General features: G+C 39.4%; 3 protein-coding genes across 10 annotated transcripts in view; 1 reads left to right on the top strand and 2 right to left on the bottom strand.

Moving 5' to 3' along the window:
* LOC123976908 (tRNA-dihydrouridine(47) synthase [NAD(P)(+)]-like) overlaps positions 1-7,526 on the bottom strand; it is a 10,556-nt gene extending 3,030 nt beyond the window's left edge. Inside the window, exons 1-12 of one of the 2 annotated variants that reach the window (XM_046059303.1) lie at positions 7,387-7,526; positions 6,895-7,004; positions 4,750-5,014; positions 4,295-4,646; positions 3,717-3,793; positions 3,515-3,610; positions 3,289-3,330; positions 1,665-1,817; positions 1,377-1,493; positions 1,060-1,125; positions 691-801; positions 422-518 (exon numbers count right to left, since the gene is read on the bottom strand). In XM_046059303.1, the coding sequence (XP_045915259.1) occupies positions 422-518; positions 691-801; positions 1,060-1,125; positions 1,377-1,493; positions 1,665-1,817; positions 3,289-3,330; positions 3,515-3,610; positions 3,717-3,793; positions 4,295-4,646; positions 4,750-5,014; positions 6,895-7,004; positions 7,387-7,500 (1,600 nt within the window). In that variant the 5' untranslated portion in view covers positions 7,501-7,526. The other variant, XM_046059304.1, reaches the window with a different exon arrangement.
* A 605-nt stretch (positions 7,527-8,131) lies between these two features.
* Positions 8,132-10,715, bottom strand: LOC123976910 (transcription termination factor 1, mitochondrial). 3 transcript variants are annotated; one of them, XM_046059308.1, is made up of 2 exons: positions 10,641-10,715; positions 8,132-9,412 (listed from the first exon to the last, which is right to left on the bottom strand). In XM_046059308.1, exon 2 carries the CDS (start codon positions 9,361-9,363, stop codon positions 8,203-8,205), a length of 1,161 nt encoding a protein of 386 aa, XP_045915264.1. In that variant the 5' UTR covers positions 9,364-9,412; positions 10,641-10,715; the 3' UTR covers positions 8,132-8,202. The 3 variants fall into 3 exon arrangements, with proteins under 3 accessions (XP_045915264.1, XP_045915263.1, XP_045915262.1); XM_046059307.1 differs by having other exon boundaries at positions 10,636-10,702; XM_046059306.1 differs by having other exon boundaries at positions 10,483-10,690.
* Positions 10,716-13,198: 2,483 nt separating this feature from the next.
* The window catches only part of akap9 (A kinase (PRKA) anchor protein 9), a 77,684-nt gene continuing 71,241 nt past the window's right edge, over positions 13,199-19,641 (top strand). For all 5 annotated transcript variants that reach the window (XM_046059301.1, XM_046059300.1, XM_046059302.1 and 2 more), the window contains exons 1-2: positions 13,199-13,315; positions 15,461-15,525. In XM_046059301.1, the coding sequence (XP_045915257.1) occupies positions 13,213-13,315; positions 15,461-15,525 (168 nt within the window). In that variant the 5' untranslated portion in view covers positions 13,199-13,212. The remainder of the gene's footprint in view (positions 13,316-15,460; positions 15,526-19,641) is intronic.

The following is a 19,641-nucleotide window of genomic DNA, read 5'->3' as shown; positions in this document are numbered from 1 at the left end:
TGAGCATCTCTGGAGAGACCTGAAAATGGCTGTCCACCAACGTTTACCATCCAACCTGACAGAACTGGAGAGGATCTGCAAGGAGGAATGGCAGAGGATACCCAAATCCAGATGTGAAAAACTTGTTGCATCTTTCCCAAAACGACTCATGGCTGTATTAGATCAAAAGGGTGCTTCTACTAAATACTGAGCAAAGGGTCTGAATACTTATGACCATGTGATATTTCAGTATTTCTTTTTTAATAAATTTGCAAAAATTTCTACATTTCTGTTTTTTTTCTGTCAAGATGGGGTGCTGAGTGTACATTACTGAGAAATAAAATGAACTTTTTAGATTTTTGGAAAATGGCTGCAATGAAACAAAGAGTGAAAAATTTAAAGGGGTCTGAATACTTTCCGTACCCACTGTATATGCACATACCAAAAAGTGGGACGGGACTAGCCAGCTTGGAGCAGGAGGTGATATAGTCCCAGTCAGCTAACTTAGTGTAGCGCTGCTCTCTGGATCGGCCATGCAACTGCAAGAAAACAACACCTTCAGTGACTAATGTTAAGCATGACAAATATTAAATATGATCTTTGACATAAAATCAGAGTAGATATATTTTCAGACCGCTAAAATACATCTCTCTTTTTAGACTAGCAAACTCTTGTCACATTTATTAAGGTTTCCTCTACTACAAGACTTACTGTGATCATTGAGACGCCCCATTTCTTCATCTCAGGGATGAGTTTGTGTGCAATGTTGCACTTCTCCTGAACACCAGTGCGAATTTTGACTGTCAAAGGGACATCAAGGACCTTTGGGCAGATAAGATTTTTAATGCAGCCTTAAACTTCCAAGCAACAGTGAAATTCACTGCACGTACGATCCAAGCCAGAGAAAAAGATTGTTTTCATGGTACAGTTATATTTTCAATTTGTTATTAATCATTACTTGTTGGATTTCCTCTTAACAGATAAAAATCTCTTCTTAAAAAACACTATAGGATTGCTTGCCTTCATTAAAAAAAAACAATACATACAGTGCTATTCATTAGGTAAAAGATCAACACTTACATAGTTCATTCCCTTGACTATCTGTTCAAACTTTCTGGTACGTGTCATCAAGCCACAGCCTCCACCCTGATAAGGGAAAGCAAACAAACATCATTGGTACTCTTTGTTTAATGATTCTGTCTCAGCCACTGAAGAAAACAAACACTTCTTCAAGGGTTCTTGAGGAATATTTTGAAGCTTTTTTATTCTTTAAGGAGAGTCTTAATTTAACCACAGAGGGAAGATAAAGGTTTGGAAATAACAATTTCAAACATTTTCACACTGCAGCATGTGTGTATAAAGCGTTCCTTTAATGTGAATGGGACTACTTGGTTTACCTTTTTGTAGACAAGGTCAATTGGGCATCCAGAGTTGATGTCTACAAAGTCAACATCAGTGTTGTTGTTAATGAGCTCTGCGCACCTCGTCATGGTGTCGGGGAAGCAGCCTTCCACCTGGAGACAGGATTTGGAGTTCAGAACCGAGGCAATCTTTGCTCAAAATATTCTCTTCACTGAAAAATTGACATTGACAGCATCCCCATGCCGGGTTTATAACAACATGAACATGCTATTCAACAACTCTGAGGACTTCTGAAGAGCCTCAGTGATCTATGATGACATCACCTGGACGCCAAAAACATCTTCACTTTCATGCCGTTTCAAAAGGGCCCACTCTGACTGCTGTCCCTGCAGCAGGTTCGTGCACATGGCCATCTCCCCGCAGGTGATGTCTGCTCCAAAGCGCTTGCACACACGACGGAATGGTAGGTTTCCACACTACAAAAAGCAAATAAACTATACTGACAACTCCTCTTTGTTTGGCAGCATTTAACCATACAACTACATAAATAACTCAAATCTCAGTCGTTACAGTATCTCACAAGAGTGAGTACACCCCTCATAGTAAATATTTGATTATATATTTTCATGTGACAACACTGAAGAAATGACACTTTGCTACAATGTAAAGTAGTGAGTGTACAGCTTGTATAACAGAGTAAATTTGCTGTCCCCTCAAAATAACACATCACACAGCCATTAATATCTAAACCGCTGGCAACAAAAGTGAGTACACCCCTAAGTGAAAATGTCCAAATTGGGCCCAATTAGCCATTTTCTCTCCCCAGTTTCATGTGACTCATTAGTGTTAGAAAGTCTCAGGTGTGAATAGGGAGCAGGTGTGTTAAATTTAGTGTTATCACTCTCACACTCCCTCATACTGGTCACTGGAAGTTCAACATGGCACCTCATGGTAAAGAACTCTCTGAGGATCTGAAAAAAAGAAAGATTGCTCTACATAAAGATGGCCTAGGCCATAAGAAGATTGCCAAGACCCTGAAACTGAGCTGCAGCACGGGGGCCAAGACCATACAGCGGTTCAACAGGACAGGTTTCACTCAGAACTGGCCTAGCCATGGTCGACCAAAGAAGCTGAGTGCACATGCTCAGCCTCATGTCCAGAGGTTGTCTTTGGGAAATAGACGTATGAGTGCTGCCAGCATTGCTGCAGAGGCTGCAGGGGTGGGGGGTCAGCCTGTCAGTGCTCATACCATACGCCACACACTGCATTAAATTGGTCTGCATGGCTGTCATCCCAGAAGGAAGCCTCTTCTAAAGATGATGCACAAGAAAGCCCGCAAACAGTTTGCTGAAGACAAGCAGACTAAGGACATGGATTACTGGAACCATGTCCTGTGGTCTGATGAGACCAAGATAAACTTATTTGGTTCAGATGATGACCAGGTGAGCAGTACAAAGAAAAAAGTGTTTCTTGCCTACGGTCAAGCATGGTGGTGGGAGTGTCATGGTCTGTTTTCTGGCACTGGGGAGCTACAGTTCATCGAGGGAACCATGAATGTCAACATGTACTGTGACATACTGAAGCAGAGCATAATCCCCTCCCTTCAGAGACTGGGCCGCAGGGCAATATCCAACATAATACGACCCCAAACACACCTCCAAGACGACCACTGCCTTGTTAAAGAAGCTGAGGGTAAAGGTGACTGACTGGCCAAGCATGTCTCCAGACCTAAACCCTATTGAGCGGAAGGTGGAGGAGTGCAAGGTCTCCAACATCCACCAGCTCTGTGATGTCCTCAGGAGGAGTGGAAGCTGTAAACTCACTACTTTACATTGTACCAAAGTGTCATTTCTTCACTGTTGTCACATGAAAAGATATAATCAAATATTAACAAATGTGAGGGGTGTACTTTTGTGACATACAGTAAATCAGTCTGGTAGTACTTACAGTTGTTAGAGGAGCAAGGTAGAGCTTGTCTTGAAAGTCCACCTTGAACACAGACATAGAAAATCACTCTTAAGAAAATCCACATGACTACTTTAAAATGTATCAGTAGGATTTTTGTACACTTATTTAGCAAATAAATAATTTAACAATATTCCTTGTTATTTTAAATGAGTAACCATTCTATAAGAAGATATAATTGAAGGAAAGATGGTCTCCTGAGATATACCTGTTTCTTTTCACATTGGCGCAACTTGATGACATCTACATCAGTCAGTGGGCCAATAGTCTTCACTGGAGGCTCTTTATCTGGGCTGGCCTGTGCCTGGTCACAAAGCAAACATGTAAAGATAGTGTACATGTAAAACACATACACACAACTATATTTATATATAAAAATAATAGGTAGTATTCTGAGCAGATGTTTGTACCTGTGTTTCTGCTTCAGTTGACGCACGCTGCCCCAGTCCTGTTGGATCTGCAGATGCTGCAGGTGCACATGCATCACCTAGGGGTGTGAAAAAACTTAATTATAATACCAAATTTAAATATATTCAATTTTCACATTTTATACAAAGATACTTTTGTAAGATGTTTGTGTCTGAAAACACAAAATATTTGGCAACAAACATAAGGCATGTTTCGATGAGCAGCAACAGCGAGTACGTAGCTCTTAAATCAAGGATATACATTCATACAGGTTGTTATTCAACACCTGTTTGATTCAAATGATAAAGAGCGGCATGCATGTTGCCCGACTAACATTAGATGAGCTGAATAAATGAAAGTCCCAATAGTGCCATGAAGACTCACTTCACTCACTGCTGATTACACTTTTACACAATTATACTGTCAGTATAATTTCTAACCACTTAACAGACTCTTTATAAGACTCAGAAAAAATGATGACTAAAAGTTTTATGCTTAAGGAGGAGCAGTAACACTGGCAGAATATTAACAATATTCCTGAGGGACACGTGCCCAAGATCTATCTAAAACCTTGTCTTACCATTTCCTTGTGGTTCTCTTTTGTCTTTGTTGTTTGAGAGAGTTTTGAGGTACTCTGCTGACTTCTTGAAGGCCACAGAACGCTTCCTCAGACTATTCTGGAGGTCTTTACTCAGGCTGTTCTTCACCACGGTCTTGCCCTCGCAGGACTTAATTAGTTCTGCGTTCTCCATGGTTTTGAAGTCAGGTGTAGTGTGCGCCTTTGCGAAGCGGCAGGAAAGACCATAACCACACTTCCCAAATGTGTCATAGAGGTAGCAGCTTTCCCCGATGTCAGCGGGCTTAGTGGCCATGTACTCTGCTACGTCATGGTGAAAGTGGCATTTGTCTCCAAAGGGGCATTCCCTATTGTCCTGCATGGATTGAAAAAGTCATGACAATGACAAGAATAAGGTGACATAGCGTTCGGAAATTTCTGTATGTGGCATTTGTGAATGGTTGGCTAAAGTTTTGTACCTTGATAACTGAGAGACACAGTCTTTTTTCTTCATAGGTGGTAGGCTTAATGTGTGGCCTTGACTTATTCTGTCCCCGTAGTCGTTTACCATCTGGTTTTCCCGCTTTACTTCTCTCCTCCGTCTCCAGTTTGGGCTTTTTAGCTTCAGGTTCTTCAAAAGGACTCTCCTTTGACTCCTCAACTTTGTCATTTTCACTGGTCGTTTCTCTTTTTGTAGACTCTGAGTCTATAAACCCATGAAATTTGTCTTTGGTTGTTAGAAATCTGCAAATATGACAACAAAAAAAAGCGTAATCATCCTGTCAGTTTGGTGGTGTAACAGCCTGAAATAATATCTGAAGACAATGTGTAATGGCCATTGTATAAAATGGTGCAAATATTAACCATCAATGCCCTGCCCTTTAATTCATGTTTTATTATCATTATTATTATTAATTAATGTGTTACAATATAAGGTCGGAGGAAAAAGTATGTGAACCCTCTGCAATTACCTGGCTTTCTGCATAAACGGGACATAAAATGTGATCTGATCTTCATCGAAGTCAAATAGACAAACACTGTCTGCTTAAACTAATACCACACAACACCAAACAATTGGTGAGTGTTTTTTAATGGGAAGGGCAGCTCTAACCAATACCTCCAATCTCATCTCAGTGATTTGACTCCAGGTTGGCTGTCTCCAATAAGCTTTTGGAGAAGACATTAGCCTAGGGATTCACATACTTTTTCCACCCTAACTGTGAATGTTTACACGGTGTGTTTAATAAAAACATGAAAACATTTAATTGTTTGTGTGGTATTAATATAACCAGACTGTGTTTGTCAGATCAGATAACATTTTATGACCAATTTATCCAGGTAATTCCAAAGGGTTCACATACATTTCCCTGCGACTGTATGTGTGTGTGTATGTATTTTTCTGCTGAAGCAATGTGATGTGAGACTGTCTGACAGCTAAGACCAAGGATATTATTTGTCATTACTGACAAGAGTAAGAATGAATTCAAATACCATTTTGTCACATTTGCACACTACTCTACTGTCACAAGATAACTTTTTTACTCAGTTAATGGCAAAAGTACTATAGGAGCCACAGATTCAGACTATTCAGGCCATGTAAAACAAGAGCAAGAGCTCAGTCCACACTCTGTGCAAGAAATCAAGTGCAATCACTATAGCTACTAAGCCTTTTTGCTGACTGTGTTGTCCTATTGACTCCATCAGACAAAGCAGCGTTCAGCCTGTGAAATGGCTATGGGAGGGCCACTACCTTAAAGTAGGAGTCCATGCTGCTGAAAAACGGTGGATTACTCTATTCAGATTAGGCTGAGAAATGGGCTGAACAATTTTGAAAATTTGCAATACTGGAGGGAATGATTTCTCATTTTCATTGAAAACATTTAAATGATTATGGAGTAATTTGCAAGGATATATACCAAACAAAGATGTTTTCTTAAGTCTGTAAGAATATGATGTGTAGGCCAGGGCATCCCTGCAGCAACAGCGCTGAAGTTAGCTTCTGATTCGGGAGTTAAGGGGACAGATTCTCAGTTTTTTGCACCTTTTACTGCTGTGAAAGCTGTTATGCATTTTAGGCAAAGCCTTAAATTTAGATAGAAAACTTTATTTTATTTGTGAAAAAGAAAAAAGGCAATTTCACTGCTTTTTCTCCACATGCAGACCATATTAGACCAGGGCCAGATCAAAAACCTCTATACCTAGAGCTTTCGAACCTGGATTAGATTGTCCCAGAGCTGCTAAAGTTTCAATCAAACATAGTTTCAGATTTGTGAAACCTTTATTCAATTTGTGAAAATACTCTAAAGTGCGATTTAAAATGCATAACAGCTTTCACAGCAGTAAGCTGCAAACAGACAATCGGTCGCATAGCAACGTAAGTTAACTTTCACTTAAATTCCCCGTAAGTTAACTGCCGAATCGGAAGCCAACTTCAGCGTCGATGTCGACAAGGGGAAATGTCTAAAGATCTCTATCAGGATAATATAAGGCCACAAGCCAAAACGTTGGTCTGACAATAAAGTTGTTCTTTATACTAAGTTACTGTTGTTGGCAGTTTTGACCTCTTAAGAGAAGACATGATGCTCAGCGTTTTGGCAGGAACATCACCAGTGCTAGTTACTTACTCTGGTTTGATGGCAGCTTCACCTTTTACGAATACATCGGTCTTCTTATCACCGGTTTCCTCTACCGCGTTTTCCATCACACCTTCACAGGTTTCCCCCCAATCCTTTTCCTAAAACATATCGTTAGTACACCAGCTGCATATTTAACTCTAACGTTAACTTACTTGTTAACTCATCGTCAGCTGTGGCTACTTCATTTAACTTCCATTTAAGTAAACTGCCTGATACAATTGAACTGTAATTAACAGGTTTACTTACCTGTTATTATTAAGGGTGCCAAAATAAACACTTAATGTAGCATGCTTTGCTCGACCAGCGAATTTAACTGAACACCCGTCACCCAGCTAACAAGCTAACAGCTAACGTAACGGCTGTTGACGCTCACTGGCTAGCTGGCGCATTTAACGCAAATTTATAGCGATGAAAAGTCTTGTCAAGACTCAATAAACAAATACATTAAACTTGGATTACACTACACTGTCCCACACTAACCTGTACAGCAACAGCGTGAGGAAACTGTTGTGCAGCGGCTTGGTAAGGTCCGTGGCGTATTGACCGACGACATTGGTTCCGGGTATTACAGTAAATCTCCCAGAGATTAAACATATTCAGATAACCTGTTACTTGAATATGCATAAAATGTTAAGTCTTACTGTGGCACCAAAACCCATCTTCTATATTGCTTAATATATCAGTAATTACATAAGAACTGAAATCATAATGTTGTGCCTTTTTCTTTGGATCTCACTTTTATTTCAACATTGCATGTTACCATGAATTAGAAGAGCAGCTCTCCCAACATGTAATTTATAGCTCTTTGACCAGGAAAAACAAAATAATTTCTCAAGAGCATTACACGTGCATATTAAGGGGAAGGGAAAAGGCAGTATTACAAAAATAACACTCTTGTTAATAAATTACTGGATATTAAGGGAGAAACGATAGGTCAATCCATGGAAAATTAAGCAGCAACCATGTTGATAATTGATTGTTTGAAATATCGTTCAAGCCAAGAAAATTCCTAGCTCCGTTGTAAGGACTTGCTGCTTATGTTGCCTTATGTGATACTAAATTGAACTGGTTGGAAAAAACAAGCAATTTGAAGACGCTTTCTTTTTTCTGTTCAGACATTTTAGAGACCCAGTGATGAATCAAGAAAAGCACTCAGCAGATTAATCAATAATGAAACAACTGTTAGTTGTGGTCCTTCCAGATATCTGAAATATTACAAGAGGAGTCAGAAATCACATTTTAGTTACTACATTAACAAATAAGCAGCATCGAACATCATAATACAGACAGTTACAATTAGTCATCTGGTGGGAAAGCAAGTCTTTCAATCTTTGCATTAAACCGCTTTCGGCTGGAGTCCAAGATGTTGATGCCATTCTTCTGAAAGTCATATCCCACTCTCTGCAGCTCCTCTAGTCGCCCTGTAATGTTCTGTGTGCTGTAGTCTAAAACTTTGGGCTTTTCCAGTATCTGCTTCACTGTTATCCCTCCTTTTAGGAGACAGTCCAGTTTACAGCTCAACGTGTCAGGACCGATGTACAGAACCATTGGATAGCTGATGATTAGTTTTTTTATGTCAGCTTTACGACAGCCAAGTGAAACCATCTTCTGTTGGAGACTGTTAAAATTCTTTTCCAGATATTTATTTGAAAGGTCCAGAATTTCTGCCCCAGGGCCTTGAAGGAGAGCAAGCAGGTCTGAGTCACTCAACTTAAGAGAATTTCTCAGGATATCAATGTTTGCCTTGACTCGCTTTGTGCTGCGGATGAGAATGTAAAGGTTTCTGGATATGACAGCTTTAGGAAACTGCTCTGGATTCTTCCCGCCGAGTTCGGCACAGATGTCCTCCAGAAATTCCACCATCTGCCTGTTGAGCTCTAAACTGTTGGAGAATGTCCGCGGCGCTGTTGTCAGCAGGCGGTGGAGGTCTTTGGTGTTCAGTCCCAGCGAGGTCAGAAAAGCTATGTTCTTCTCCAAGTTCCCATTATCACTGGACCGGAAGAAAGACTCAGGGGAGCGATCCAGGATGCTCACAATTTCTGCATCAGTCTTGAAGATATTTCTCCACAGCTCCCAGCGCTGTTCCAAGTGTTCAATCGAGCGGGTGATAGAGCGGGGATAACGGGATATGATGCTGGCAATAACTTTGCGGCTGGCACCTTTGCCTTGCAAAAATCGAGCAAGACCTTGCTCATTAGTGAAGGATTTACGAAGCACCCCAGGTTGACGCTGGCGTGCCATCTTCACGTCTACTCCCAGGAGATTGAGGTTCTCCAGCAGAGATGTATTCTCTGGGTTCACTGGCAGCTTTGGCTCATTACTTCTTGTGGGGTCACTGCAAAGCCTCCTGGGAAGGCAGGCTGATGCCAACTGCACTGGAACAAGCCCAACGCTGCGCTGCAACGTCACTGATCGATGGAGGCTGAAGAGAGCCCTCACTGCACGTACTGCTGCCATTTTTAATTAGGAGGGCTACACTGTAACATCACTGCCAGTGTCAGTGGACCTAAGAGAAGAAACACAGCATATTTAGCTGAATAATAACAGAAGAATCAAGTCAAATAAACAAAATACAATCATACTCAGTTGGTCATAAACAGTAATAGGTATTTTATAGGTAATAATCCAGACATACTTGACTGCATTTTGCTAGCTACTACTAGAAAAATCCAAATTTACTTAATTTTAAAGTACAGTAGGTAGTATTAGTAAAATTTGCTTATAGTATCAAAAGTACTTTGCCCCTGTCAGTGTTATATTATATACATTTTATAATTATAACATATTATTGGATTAAGTATTGATGTACAGACATGTTTGCAGCATTTCAATGTTCTAACTGGTCGATTTGGAGCATTTTATCTGCTAGCAAATTCAATCCGTCATATTTTATTTGTTGAATCTGCAAGGTGACTCGTAAAAGAAATTGAGAAGCATAAATTAAAAGTTATCAAGTGAAGTGCACTACCGGTCAAAGGTTTTAGACCCCCCCATTTTTTCTAGTTTTTATTGAAATGTAAGTAGTTTAAATCCTGTGAAAACCCTGACATGGTACAAAAGTAAGCTGCAGACTGCCAAATAAACAACAATTACATCACCAACATAGACATTTCCAGAGAGACAAAAAATTAATTTGTAAATAAATTAATTTAGAGAGTTTTGTTCATTATTTCAATGTAGGATCAACCTATGACCAACTGGTCTGTCTTCTTTCATTAAAAGCCTTTTTTGTTGCAATATTAGCTTCTGAGGTTGGAATTTTGTTTTTGCATCGACTTTCAAGGCTTCACTTACTTCCATTGCTAAAGAATAACCAAAGAAGCAAAAGACAAAGTTTAGGTCAGAAAAACTGAGAAATAATGTAAATATCAGAGATACGCAATTTCAACTCAACAAAATGTTAATTTTGCACCCTGGGAACGTTAGCAATGGAAGTAACTAAATGAAGCACTGAAAGTTGACAACATTTCTACAGCTGTCCCAGTTTTCACTGGACTGAACTGCTTATATTTCAATACTAAATAGAAAAATTGGGGTGTTCTAAAACTTAAGTGTACCTAGAAAGTGTAACTTTACCTCAGTTTATCCTGCCCTCACATCGTTAATTTAAGTATTCATCCGCAGAGGAACTTGATTCACCCCAAAAGAAACTGCTTCAGATTTACCACATGCAATTTATTATACTCTTCTTGTACAAATTAAATTAAACACACACTATGGATAACTAACTTTACTTGTCATGCTAGCGGAGTTCAGCGTTTGACAGCCCTGTCCAAATCAGAACGGAAACGTGAAACTCTCGCGAGATTTGTCACCCGGATAAGAAATCCAAACGTTGCTAATTAGCGTCATCTAGCGTTTTGGAGTTAAAATGGATCATCTGCTTACATTCGACCACTAGATGGAAGCAAAGGGTTTGCACAGTTTCTGTCTTTCTACATGGAAAACACTCAAAAATACTATTAGGGAGAACATGAAATTTAGTTAGATAATTTAATTACAAAATAAATGTTTCGTTGCTTTGCATGTTTTCCATGTGCACGATGTATTTTTCCGTTTAGTAAATTTTGATGCTATTCTGATCCTTTGATTTGTTCTCGTGTTTGAATTTGCAGCACCACCCACCCGTCTGCCAGAGAAATTGCCTCTCAAGGTGTCTTTTGACAAAGGTTAACAGTGGAAAACATTGATTAGAAATTCAGAAAAGTAATCAAAAAGCCTCTAAATGTAGCCTAATAAGTTATATTACTTTGAAAACGACTATTAGATCAGTTACCAATTACATTTCCAAAGTAACTTTCCCAACACTGCTCATAAGATTATGAAGTAACCTATAAGGATTTAATCAGAAACAAATCAAAACAAGATGCTGTTTGAATTGATAGGTCAAACTAATGTTATAGTCCCCATTAAGCAAGAACTGTGAGAGTGTACAACCCAACAACATGGTTGCAGGGCTGAAGGATTAACCACTACATTTCTTTATGTTCTATTTTGTGTGCATTTCATCTCCATAATTGATGCTTTAAATGGTTCAAGGCCTTCTCCACACATCCAGGATGTAGTTTTGGTGTAGATATACTAAATTCCTTCATTAAATTTTATTTTCAATTAAGTATTTGTTTAAAATTAGCCAAATTAAGAAAAGAATAGTCTAAAAAATAATAGAACCTGCCTTCAAAATTCACCATTTATCAGTTGTGTGTACATGATCCTCCTTAGGTTGTTAAAATCCCCCAAATTCACAGAAACAACATAAAGGGCATGGCCTCTGTGTTCTCAGTGGAGACGACCCTGAATAATTGCATTGCTATTTTGCACTGTAAATAAGTATTAAGTAAGTACTATTCAGTGACTTACAAAACCCTTAATGAAGTTGGATTTCCCGTCCATTCACAGCTGTATTATGATACCTAGCAAGCTTAATGTTTTCAGTGTAATCTTAAAATACTAAGTTGTAGAGTAGCCTATATTGGACCGTGAGTTATAGGCATTAATACTTAATTAACGTCAGACACACAGCTGACATGAGGTAGAAGAACGTTTGCCATGTGGTGCGGCAGCTTAGCACTGAAAAACCTACTGACCCATTGCTTCTTTTTACTGATGACTCCCAACACTCGTGAATATTTTAACGCAGCACAGTGATATCTTCATTATGCGAATGAGCCCAACCGCCATCAGTCATCAACAGGACACGGTTTACTTTACAATCAGGACCACTTTTCTCATACTTGTCCAAAGCACTTTTGCCTGTATTTGCATAATGATGTGTGATGATGAAGAGAGCAACTCATATGTTTCTGCCTGTTTATGGAGAAAAGTGGAAGACACAAGACAGGAGGCTGCTCCTACACCAACAAGGCAAAATGCATTTTCGTCTGTGAGACAGTTTCTACACGTTCCATCTTTTGCACTTTATAGTGGCTTATTGCTGCGTCCATCGTAACATCTTGCCAGTTTATTATGTAGGCCTACACCTAGTTAAAACTGTAACACCGTCTGATACACTTAGTTTGTTTGTTTTTGTTGACATGACATTTGGATCATGAATCTTCAGGTAACACAGACGAAAAGCAAAAGCAAAAGAACATCGGTTACGGCATTATATGTACTTCTCTTTGCTTTCAGGTAACATATTGTTCGAGATATTTCAAATAACTTGTAGGCCTACATCAAATCAGAAAAAGTTCAGAAATTCTAAAGGAATTTCGGTACTTTTTCTCCAATAACTTAATAATGTAATGTCATTGAGATGGCACAATACAAAAGCCCTGCAGTGGTCCACACTGCAGAGTATTGGCTGTAAGGTAGGATTTACACTTCTGTCCAACTATTTTAGACTGGGTTGGTTTGAGACAGGTCTACCTAATAAACTGGCAATTGAATTACTCTCCTTCCCCTCAGCCATGTTCTTATAAAAAGCACAAGTATATTAATGTCTTATAACCATAGCTAATACGCAGTTTCTTTTGCTATCTTTCAGTTTGTTTTTGCTTCTCTGAATCCATTTCCATTTCTCTGTGGCTAGTTTCCCTCGCTCCCTCTGAAGCTCTTGGACATGGACGTTCAAGGAATTTATGCATTTCTTCATGCTTGAATATGTCTGCTTTTGGGTTTTTAAAATTAAATGGAATTCTGTCCTGATCCATTTGCTGTGGTCTCCTTGGTAATGTTGCTTGGGTAACTGCTGACACTGTACTCCTTCAGTGAATCAATAATTTAGAAACTACCGAAACTTTCAAATGCTCACAGACGCTGTGGCACAACCATCGGGTGTTCACAGGTGGGATCAAATTGGCGACAATGTCCAAAAGAAGATGGGTGGAATTCAAGATCTGTCAGACTATAAGCTGCTCAGCTCCTGTCAGCCGAAGACGTCGAGCATCCTCCCCTGCTATGGCCGCTGGTATGTTTTAAATGTTTCTGAGTAGGAGAAACTTTCACATTTTGGTAACTTATGTGAGTCTAGCAGTTTTTTTATGGACCTTGTTGAAACATAAGATGACAGGACTGTGGCCTGAAAAAATACTTTATTTTAAAGATGTTTTAAATTAACAGTTTTGTTCCCACTAGGGCCCTAGCTTAATTACACCATGCTGATTGCATTTATTTGGAGATTCTTAACAACCCTAAGTTGCATTTTTATTTGTAATAATAATAATAATAATAGCTTGTATTTTTATCGCAAATACACAGACATTAGACACGTTGTATGGTTTTTCTTAGACTTTCCTTTGTCTTTATACTGGAGAGAAAAAAATTAAAAGGGTAGTATCTGATGTGAGATACTGAGATACTCTGGTGGAGAGATACATTTCAAATATCTCTCCACCAGCAAAATTTTCCTGGCAATGTTTTTACGGAAAATTTATCCTCAATAAAGTAGCCTAATGATAAAGTTTATTTGTATAGTTTTGTGCTTTACATAAAACAAACAACAAAAAAGATACAGGAATCAAATAAAGGAGGCAGAAAATGGTAAAAAATCAGCTTAAATTCCGGGCTATGCCCTGATTATCACTGATTCCAAACCTGACTTGCTGATCATGTAGAAGAATGAATGAATGAAGTGACCCTAAATGACAATTCAGTCTGACAATCAAGGCTGGCTATCACTGCTGTTTAAGCTATATGCTGAAAATGTCTGCAGAACAGATGCAGGGAATACATTCAGCTTACAAGAAGTGACTGACTTGTTCTAAAATAGACTATTAGTAGATTGACAATAGATTCCGCATGGAGCCTGTCTGCAAGTGAAATATTGGCCATCCTGTCCTTTATCACCTCCATCTGTCCCAGAAACTGATGCCAGTCTCTCATGTTACCTGCTGTCCCATTCAGCCAAGTACGCTCAGATGTTTCCTTTTCAAAGGAGTATACATTCTTCTATTGTATGAAATGTGCTCAGAATAGCCCAATCAAGTGCCATGCTGTAAAATGTGAGGTGATGGCTGAAGCCTTTTTTAGAAGAAAAACACTGCTTTGAAATGAAAATATTTTGTGCTAAGAAAGCTCTCTACAGGGACAGCTCTGGCAACCTCTCCTCCCGTTACCATAGAAACTGAGCAGACGTTTTAAGCAGGATTCAGACTGAATAATGCAGTGAAATTTATGATATTATGAAAATCATTAGATATGTAAATAATAGTATTTAGAAAATTGCTGTACATTAAGACATTAAATTATTCCATGTTCCATTATTCCATTATGCCATGTTTGTATTGCTTCTATGAATTCAGTAAGTAAATACAAAATATAACAGAACCATGTGTTTTGTTTAAGATGTTTTAAACAGTCAACAGCTGTTCGATTATTAGGCCACAGTGTTGGAATGTAGCAAAGTGCATTTACTGTATGTATACAATTCTGAGGTACATGAACATTCATTTGATGACTTCTTCTCCAGAGAGCAATATTGTACTTTTTACTACATTTATTTGTCAGCTATAGTTACAAGTTACTTTACAAAGTTAGACTCTACATACAAAACATGTAATGCGCTTTTAAAATAGCTGTATTGGTATAGAATAAAATCCCAACAGTATCAGAATCAGTATCAGAAAGAGCTTTATTGCCAAGTAGTATTTTACACATGCGAGGAGTTTGTTATGGTGATTAGGTGCTAGACATAGACAAACATACAGTTAGCATAAAACATATACATATGGAACAAACAGATGCAAGTTATAAAAGAATAATAGAACTATGTGTAAAGTGGTAAACTTTTGGGTGTAAAGTAATTTCTGATATTTGGGGTAAACGTTTGGATATTGAGTAATTACGACATTTCTGACAGCACGTGAAGGCACCACTAGTGGAATGCCAGGGGGCGTGGCTGTGAAGGAACCTACACGACGTCATCATAGTTGGGTCTCATGTTTACGTGGAAAACATGGCGGCGGCGGACTACCAACAAGGAGACAGAACCTAGTCAATGCGAGTAGAAGTGTGTATCAGCGAGCTGGCAGCCAGACGAGAGATAATTACCCGTTCGTTTCTTTAGATTTATCTCGCTGATATTTCGCATGAAGCAGTTTCCCTCTTGTTTTAGCCACTGGGACCGCGGTGATGGAAGACGAGGAGAGGCAAAAGAAGCTGGAGGCCGGCAAAGCAAAGGTAGGATTCTCAGTTTTTGGCGTTAGCATAACTCATTAACAGTGCTACCATTGCTGTAAAGTAGTAACGTAACGTTGTCGACAACTTATTTTCTCACGGCTGGGTCTGTCAGCTGTTTTTTTGGTCCCCCCTCCCCTTCTAATCCTCCTCTCAGCTGTCAGTCCCAGCTAACATGCGCCCCGCTCTGACAGCCGGGGTCGGCTTGCCGGGGTATTAGCATAGCTACTGCTAGCCACAGACTCCTTTGTCATGCTGCAACTGTCCAACGTTACTCAAGTGTTTCATTTTACTTTTTTTTTACTGGCGTGTAGGAGTGTTCAGGCAGTGCTAATTTAAGCACCCACAAACCAAGCCGTCACTTTGTTATCCGAAGGTAATAAACGCCACCCGAAGTGAGACTGACAGGCTGGTGTAACAGGATTTACAGGACATAACCCCACTACTTAGAGCAAACATTGCCCCACATGCCAAACTTGTGTTACATTGACTTTATAAACCAGCAACATCGACATTCAGGTCAGGACATCCCCCCACCAATCCATTAATTGATGCAAAGAAAGGGCAATGCTGGACTTTGTTTAGCCTTGTAAAGCTGCATTGACGCCTATGTCAGTTTCATTATTTTTGTCACAGATGTGAGCGTTGTTTCATGTGATAAATGGCACGCTGCGCTGTCTGAGCTATGCTTAGTCACTTCTTATAGCTTCGAGTGGAGCCTTATTGTATAACTTTGCAGCAGCTCTGTTATTGATATTTGTCTACCCAAACATCTCTGGGATGAATTGTGTCAATAACATGCCTGCAAGGAGATCTTAACAGCATATCATATTATAAATTGAAGTTGATCAGAGCACCATATGATCTTCCACTACGTTGGGTATAAAATAGATAATGTATGATAATAACACACTCTGAAGACATGTGGCTAATTGGATCAAGCATATGTGCTACACTCCAAATGCTTTCCATCCTGACACTGCAGAGAAACATGTAATACGCTGTGTTTGGTGTATCTTTTGGTCCCTCCAGGTTTCATACAGGAACTGGTGCTCTGGCTTTTAGGTTAGCACAGCTGGAGAGACCATGAGAAAGACCATCTCTGTGGTTTTGGCTTTGGCATTTTGGTTTATAAAAGCCCCCTCTGTACTACAGGAGGAACTGCTGTTTTTTTTGTTTGGTTTTTTTACACAGTAACATGTCACCATGTCCTCACATGCAGGGGAGAAACTTCACACAATATTACACTGAATAAAACACGGATAATGGTTAACAGGAATTTCCAGGACATTATTACTTGTTCTAATAGCCTCCCAGCCTCAGACTGGATCTTGTAAGCTCAGATTGAGTTCAAGCTGATATATGTCTGAGTCAATCAGTAAGCTATGGGGATTGTTTAGATGGTGACACACTGCATCTCTAAACTTCCAAAGCTTAAGAAAAAATATTTAAACCCGTTGTTTTAGATATAAGATGAAAGGGTTTGTGTCTACCTTTTTGCTTAAAAATTTTATCAGAAATAGATTTTGGTGATAGTTCAGAAAAGCATGACATTGTCTAGACAGCTGCTGTGATTTTCCTGTTTGAAAATCTGTGACATTAAATGGCTAATGTGGTTGTTGAATCAGGTATATGCGAGTGAAGGTAGAACTGTCAGTCATCTATTATATAGCCTGATGGAAATGAAGTAAGTGCCTATTGAGTCATACCAGACAATGAGTAAAGCATCAATTGTGTGCTGCTGTTGCCAGGCTATTGTTCCAATCCATTAGCTGCAGATGTATTGTTGCTTTCACTTATGTTGACAAGTGCATTGCCAGCATTGTGGAGTTACTCGTGGAAGACTTTGGCTCAGTTCTCCAGTTGTGTGGCAGATAAGGAGTTTCATTTTATTTATTTTTGACTCTGTTGCTGAAAAGCACTTGACGCTGCAGTGATGAGCCCAAGATGGTGTAAAGATTTTGTGTTGGGTCAAAGTAACTCGCAGACTCAGATATGGCACGTTTTAAAAACAACAGGGGGTGAAGTCTGTGACTTTTAATATTACCTCTTCAGTACTTTCTTTTTACCCCATCTTTTACCTCTTTCAGGTCCACACTGTCTAAACCCAGACTTAGCGAGGCCTCTGTGAAGTCACCTTATAGTGCCAATCGCAGGAAGAAATTCTGTAAATTGCCTGTGAAGTCCAGTGCAGTTACATTTTATCAACTTAAACTTACTGTAATTGGTGAACGAAATTCACATTAAATGTGGATTTTCCATTATGCTTTGTTTTTTCTGTAGATAAGTCCCGCTCTGTCTGTCCATTAGTCCGTCACACACAGTCTGTTAAACAGCACTGATTTTTAATCAAACATCAGGGTTATAGCATGTTCCAGCATTTTCAGAATGATTCTGATTGGCTGAGGGGGAGAGCACTGCAGTGTTTTTTTATACTTGATCCAAGGGATGCAAGCAGATTTCATGGAGGATGATGTGCTTATTTGTTTCTCTGTGTCTCTGATGTGCCTATTCTCACATATTCAAAGTATGTAAATAATTATACCAGCTTCTGCCATTATTGGGTTGATGCAAAGCTTTGTATCATTCTGCAGGTTTTTACATTTGACAGCTAATTGTGATGCTAAAAATATGCCTTAATGTCATTATCCACAAACCAAATTGCAATATACTATAGCCTTAAACAAACTTTGTTTCATACTAGTTAAGATATATTCAGCCCAAACTGGAGAAACTATTTGCCAAATGATGTACAACATTTTAATAGAAAATTTTAAGTAGGTTTTCTTTCAGATAGCCTAAAGGTCAGTGTCACTGTCAGGCAGCATTGGAGGTTTTGAGGACAGCAAAGGTACAAGTTGATCTACTTAGCTTAGGCCTAAATGATTAATCCTTAAGGTGACTAAGAATGGATGTGCCCTGTACAGCTCTATGTGATGAATAGACTTTGACCACCATGGTTTATTCAGACTTGTGAATTGGCTTAATTAACACAAGTTTTTAAATAACACAAGTTTTACTTTTAGGCTGCAGTCTTTCATTGTCCCTATTTTTAAATATTTAATAGTGTGTGTGTATATATCTATATCTATATCTATATATATCTATATATATATAGATATATATATATATAATGTGTGTGTGTATGTATGTATACACAGGTGGTGGTCATATAATTAGAATATCATCAAAAAGTTGCTGGACAGCTGTCCAAAAGATGACCATTGACACCTTGCACAAGGAGGGCAAGACACAAAAGGTCATTGCTAAAGAGGCTGGCTGTTCACAGAGCTCTGTGTCCAAGTACATTCATAGAGAGGTGAAGGGAAGGAAAAGATGTGGTAGAAAAAAGTATACAAGCAATAGGTATAACCGCACCCTGGAGAGGACTGTGAAACAAAACCCATTCAAAAATGTGGGGGAGATTCACAGAGTGGACTGCAGCTGGAGTCAGTGCTTCACGAACCACCACGCACAGACGTATGCAAGACATGGGTTTCAGCTGTCGCATTCCTTGTGTCAAGCCACTCTTGAACAAGACACAGCGTCAGAAGCGTCTCGCCTGGGCTAAAGACAAAAAGGACTGGACTGCCGCTGAGTGGTCCAAAGTTATGTTCTCTGATGAAAGTAAATTTTGCATTTCCTTTGGAAATCAAGGTCCCAGAGTCTGGAGGAAGAGAGGAGAGGTACAGAATCCACGTTGCTTGAAGTCCAGTGTGAAGTTTACACAGTCAGTGATGGTTTGGGTGCCATGTCATCTGCTGGTGTTGGTCCACTGTGTTTTCTGAGGTCCAAGGTCAACGCAGCAGTCTACCAGGAAGTTTTAGAGCACTTCATGCTTCCTGCTGCTGACCAACTTTATGGAGATGCAGATTTCATTTTCCAACAGGACTTGGCACCTGCACAGAGTGCCAAAGCTACCAGTTCCTGGTTTAAGGACCATGGTATCCCTGTTCTTAATTGGCCAGCAAACTCGCCTGACCTTAACCCTATAGAAAATGTATGGGGTATTGTGAAGAGGAAGATGCGATACGCCAGACCCAACAATGCAGAAGAGCTGAAGGCCACTATCAGAGCAACCTGGGCTCTCATAACACCTGAGCAGTGCCACAGACTGAT

Source organism: Micropterus dolomieu, linkage group LG09, assembly GCF_021292245.1.
Source record: "Micropterus dolomieu isolate WLL.071019.BEF.003 ecotype Adirondacks linkage group LG09, ASM2129224v1, whole genome shotgun sequence".
In the NCBI taxonomy this organism is placed as follows: Eukaryota; Metazoa; Chordata; class Actinopteri; order Centrarchiformes; family Centrarchidae; genus Micropterus; species Micropterus dolomieu.
This window is presented reverse-complemented; position numbering and strand designations above follow the sequence as displayed.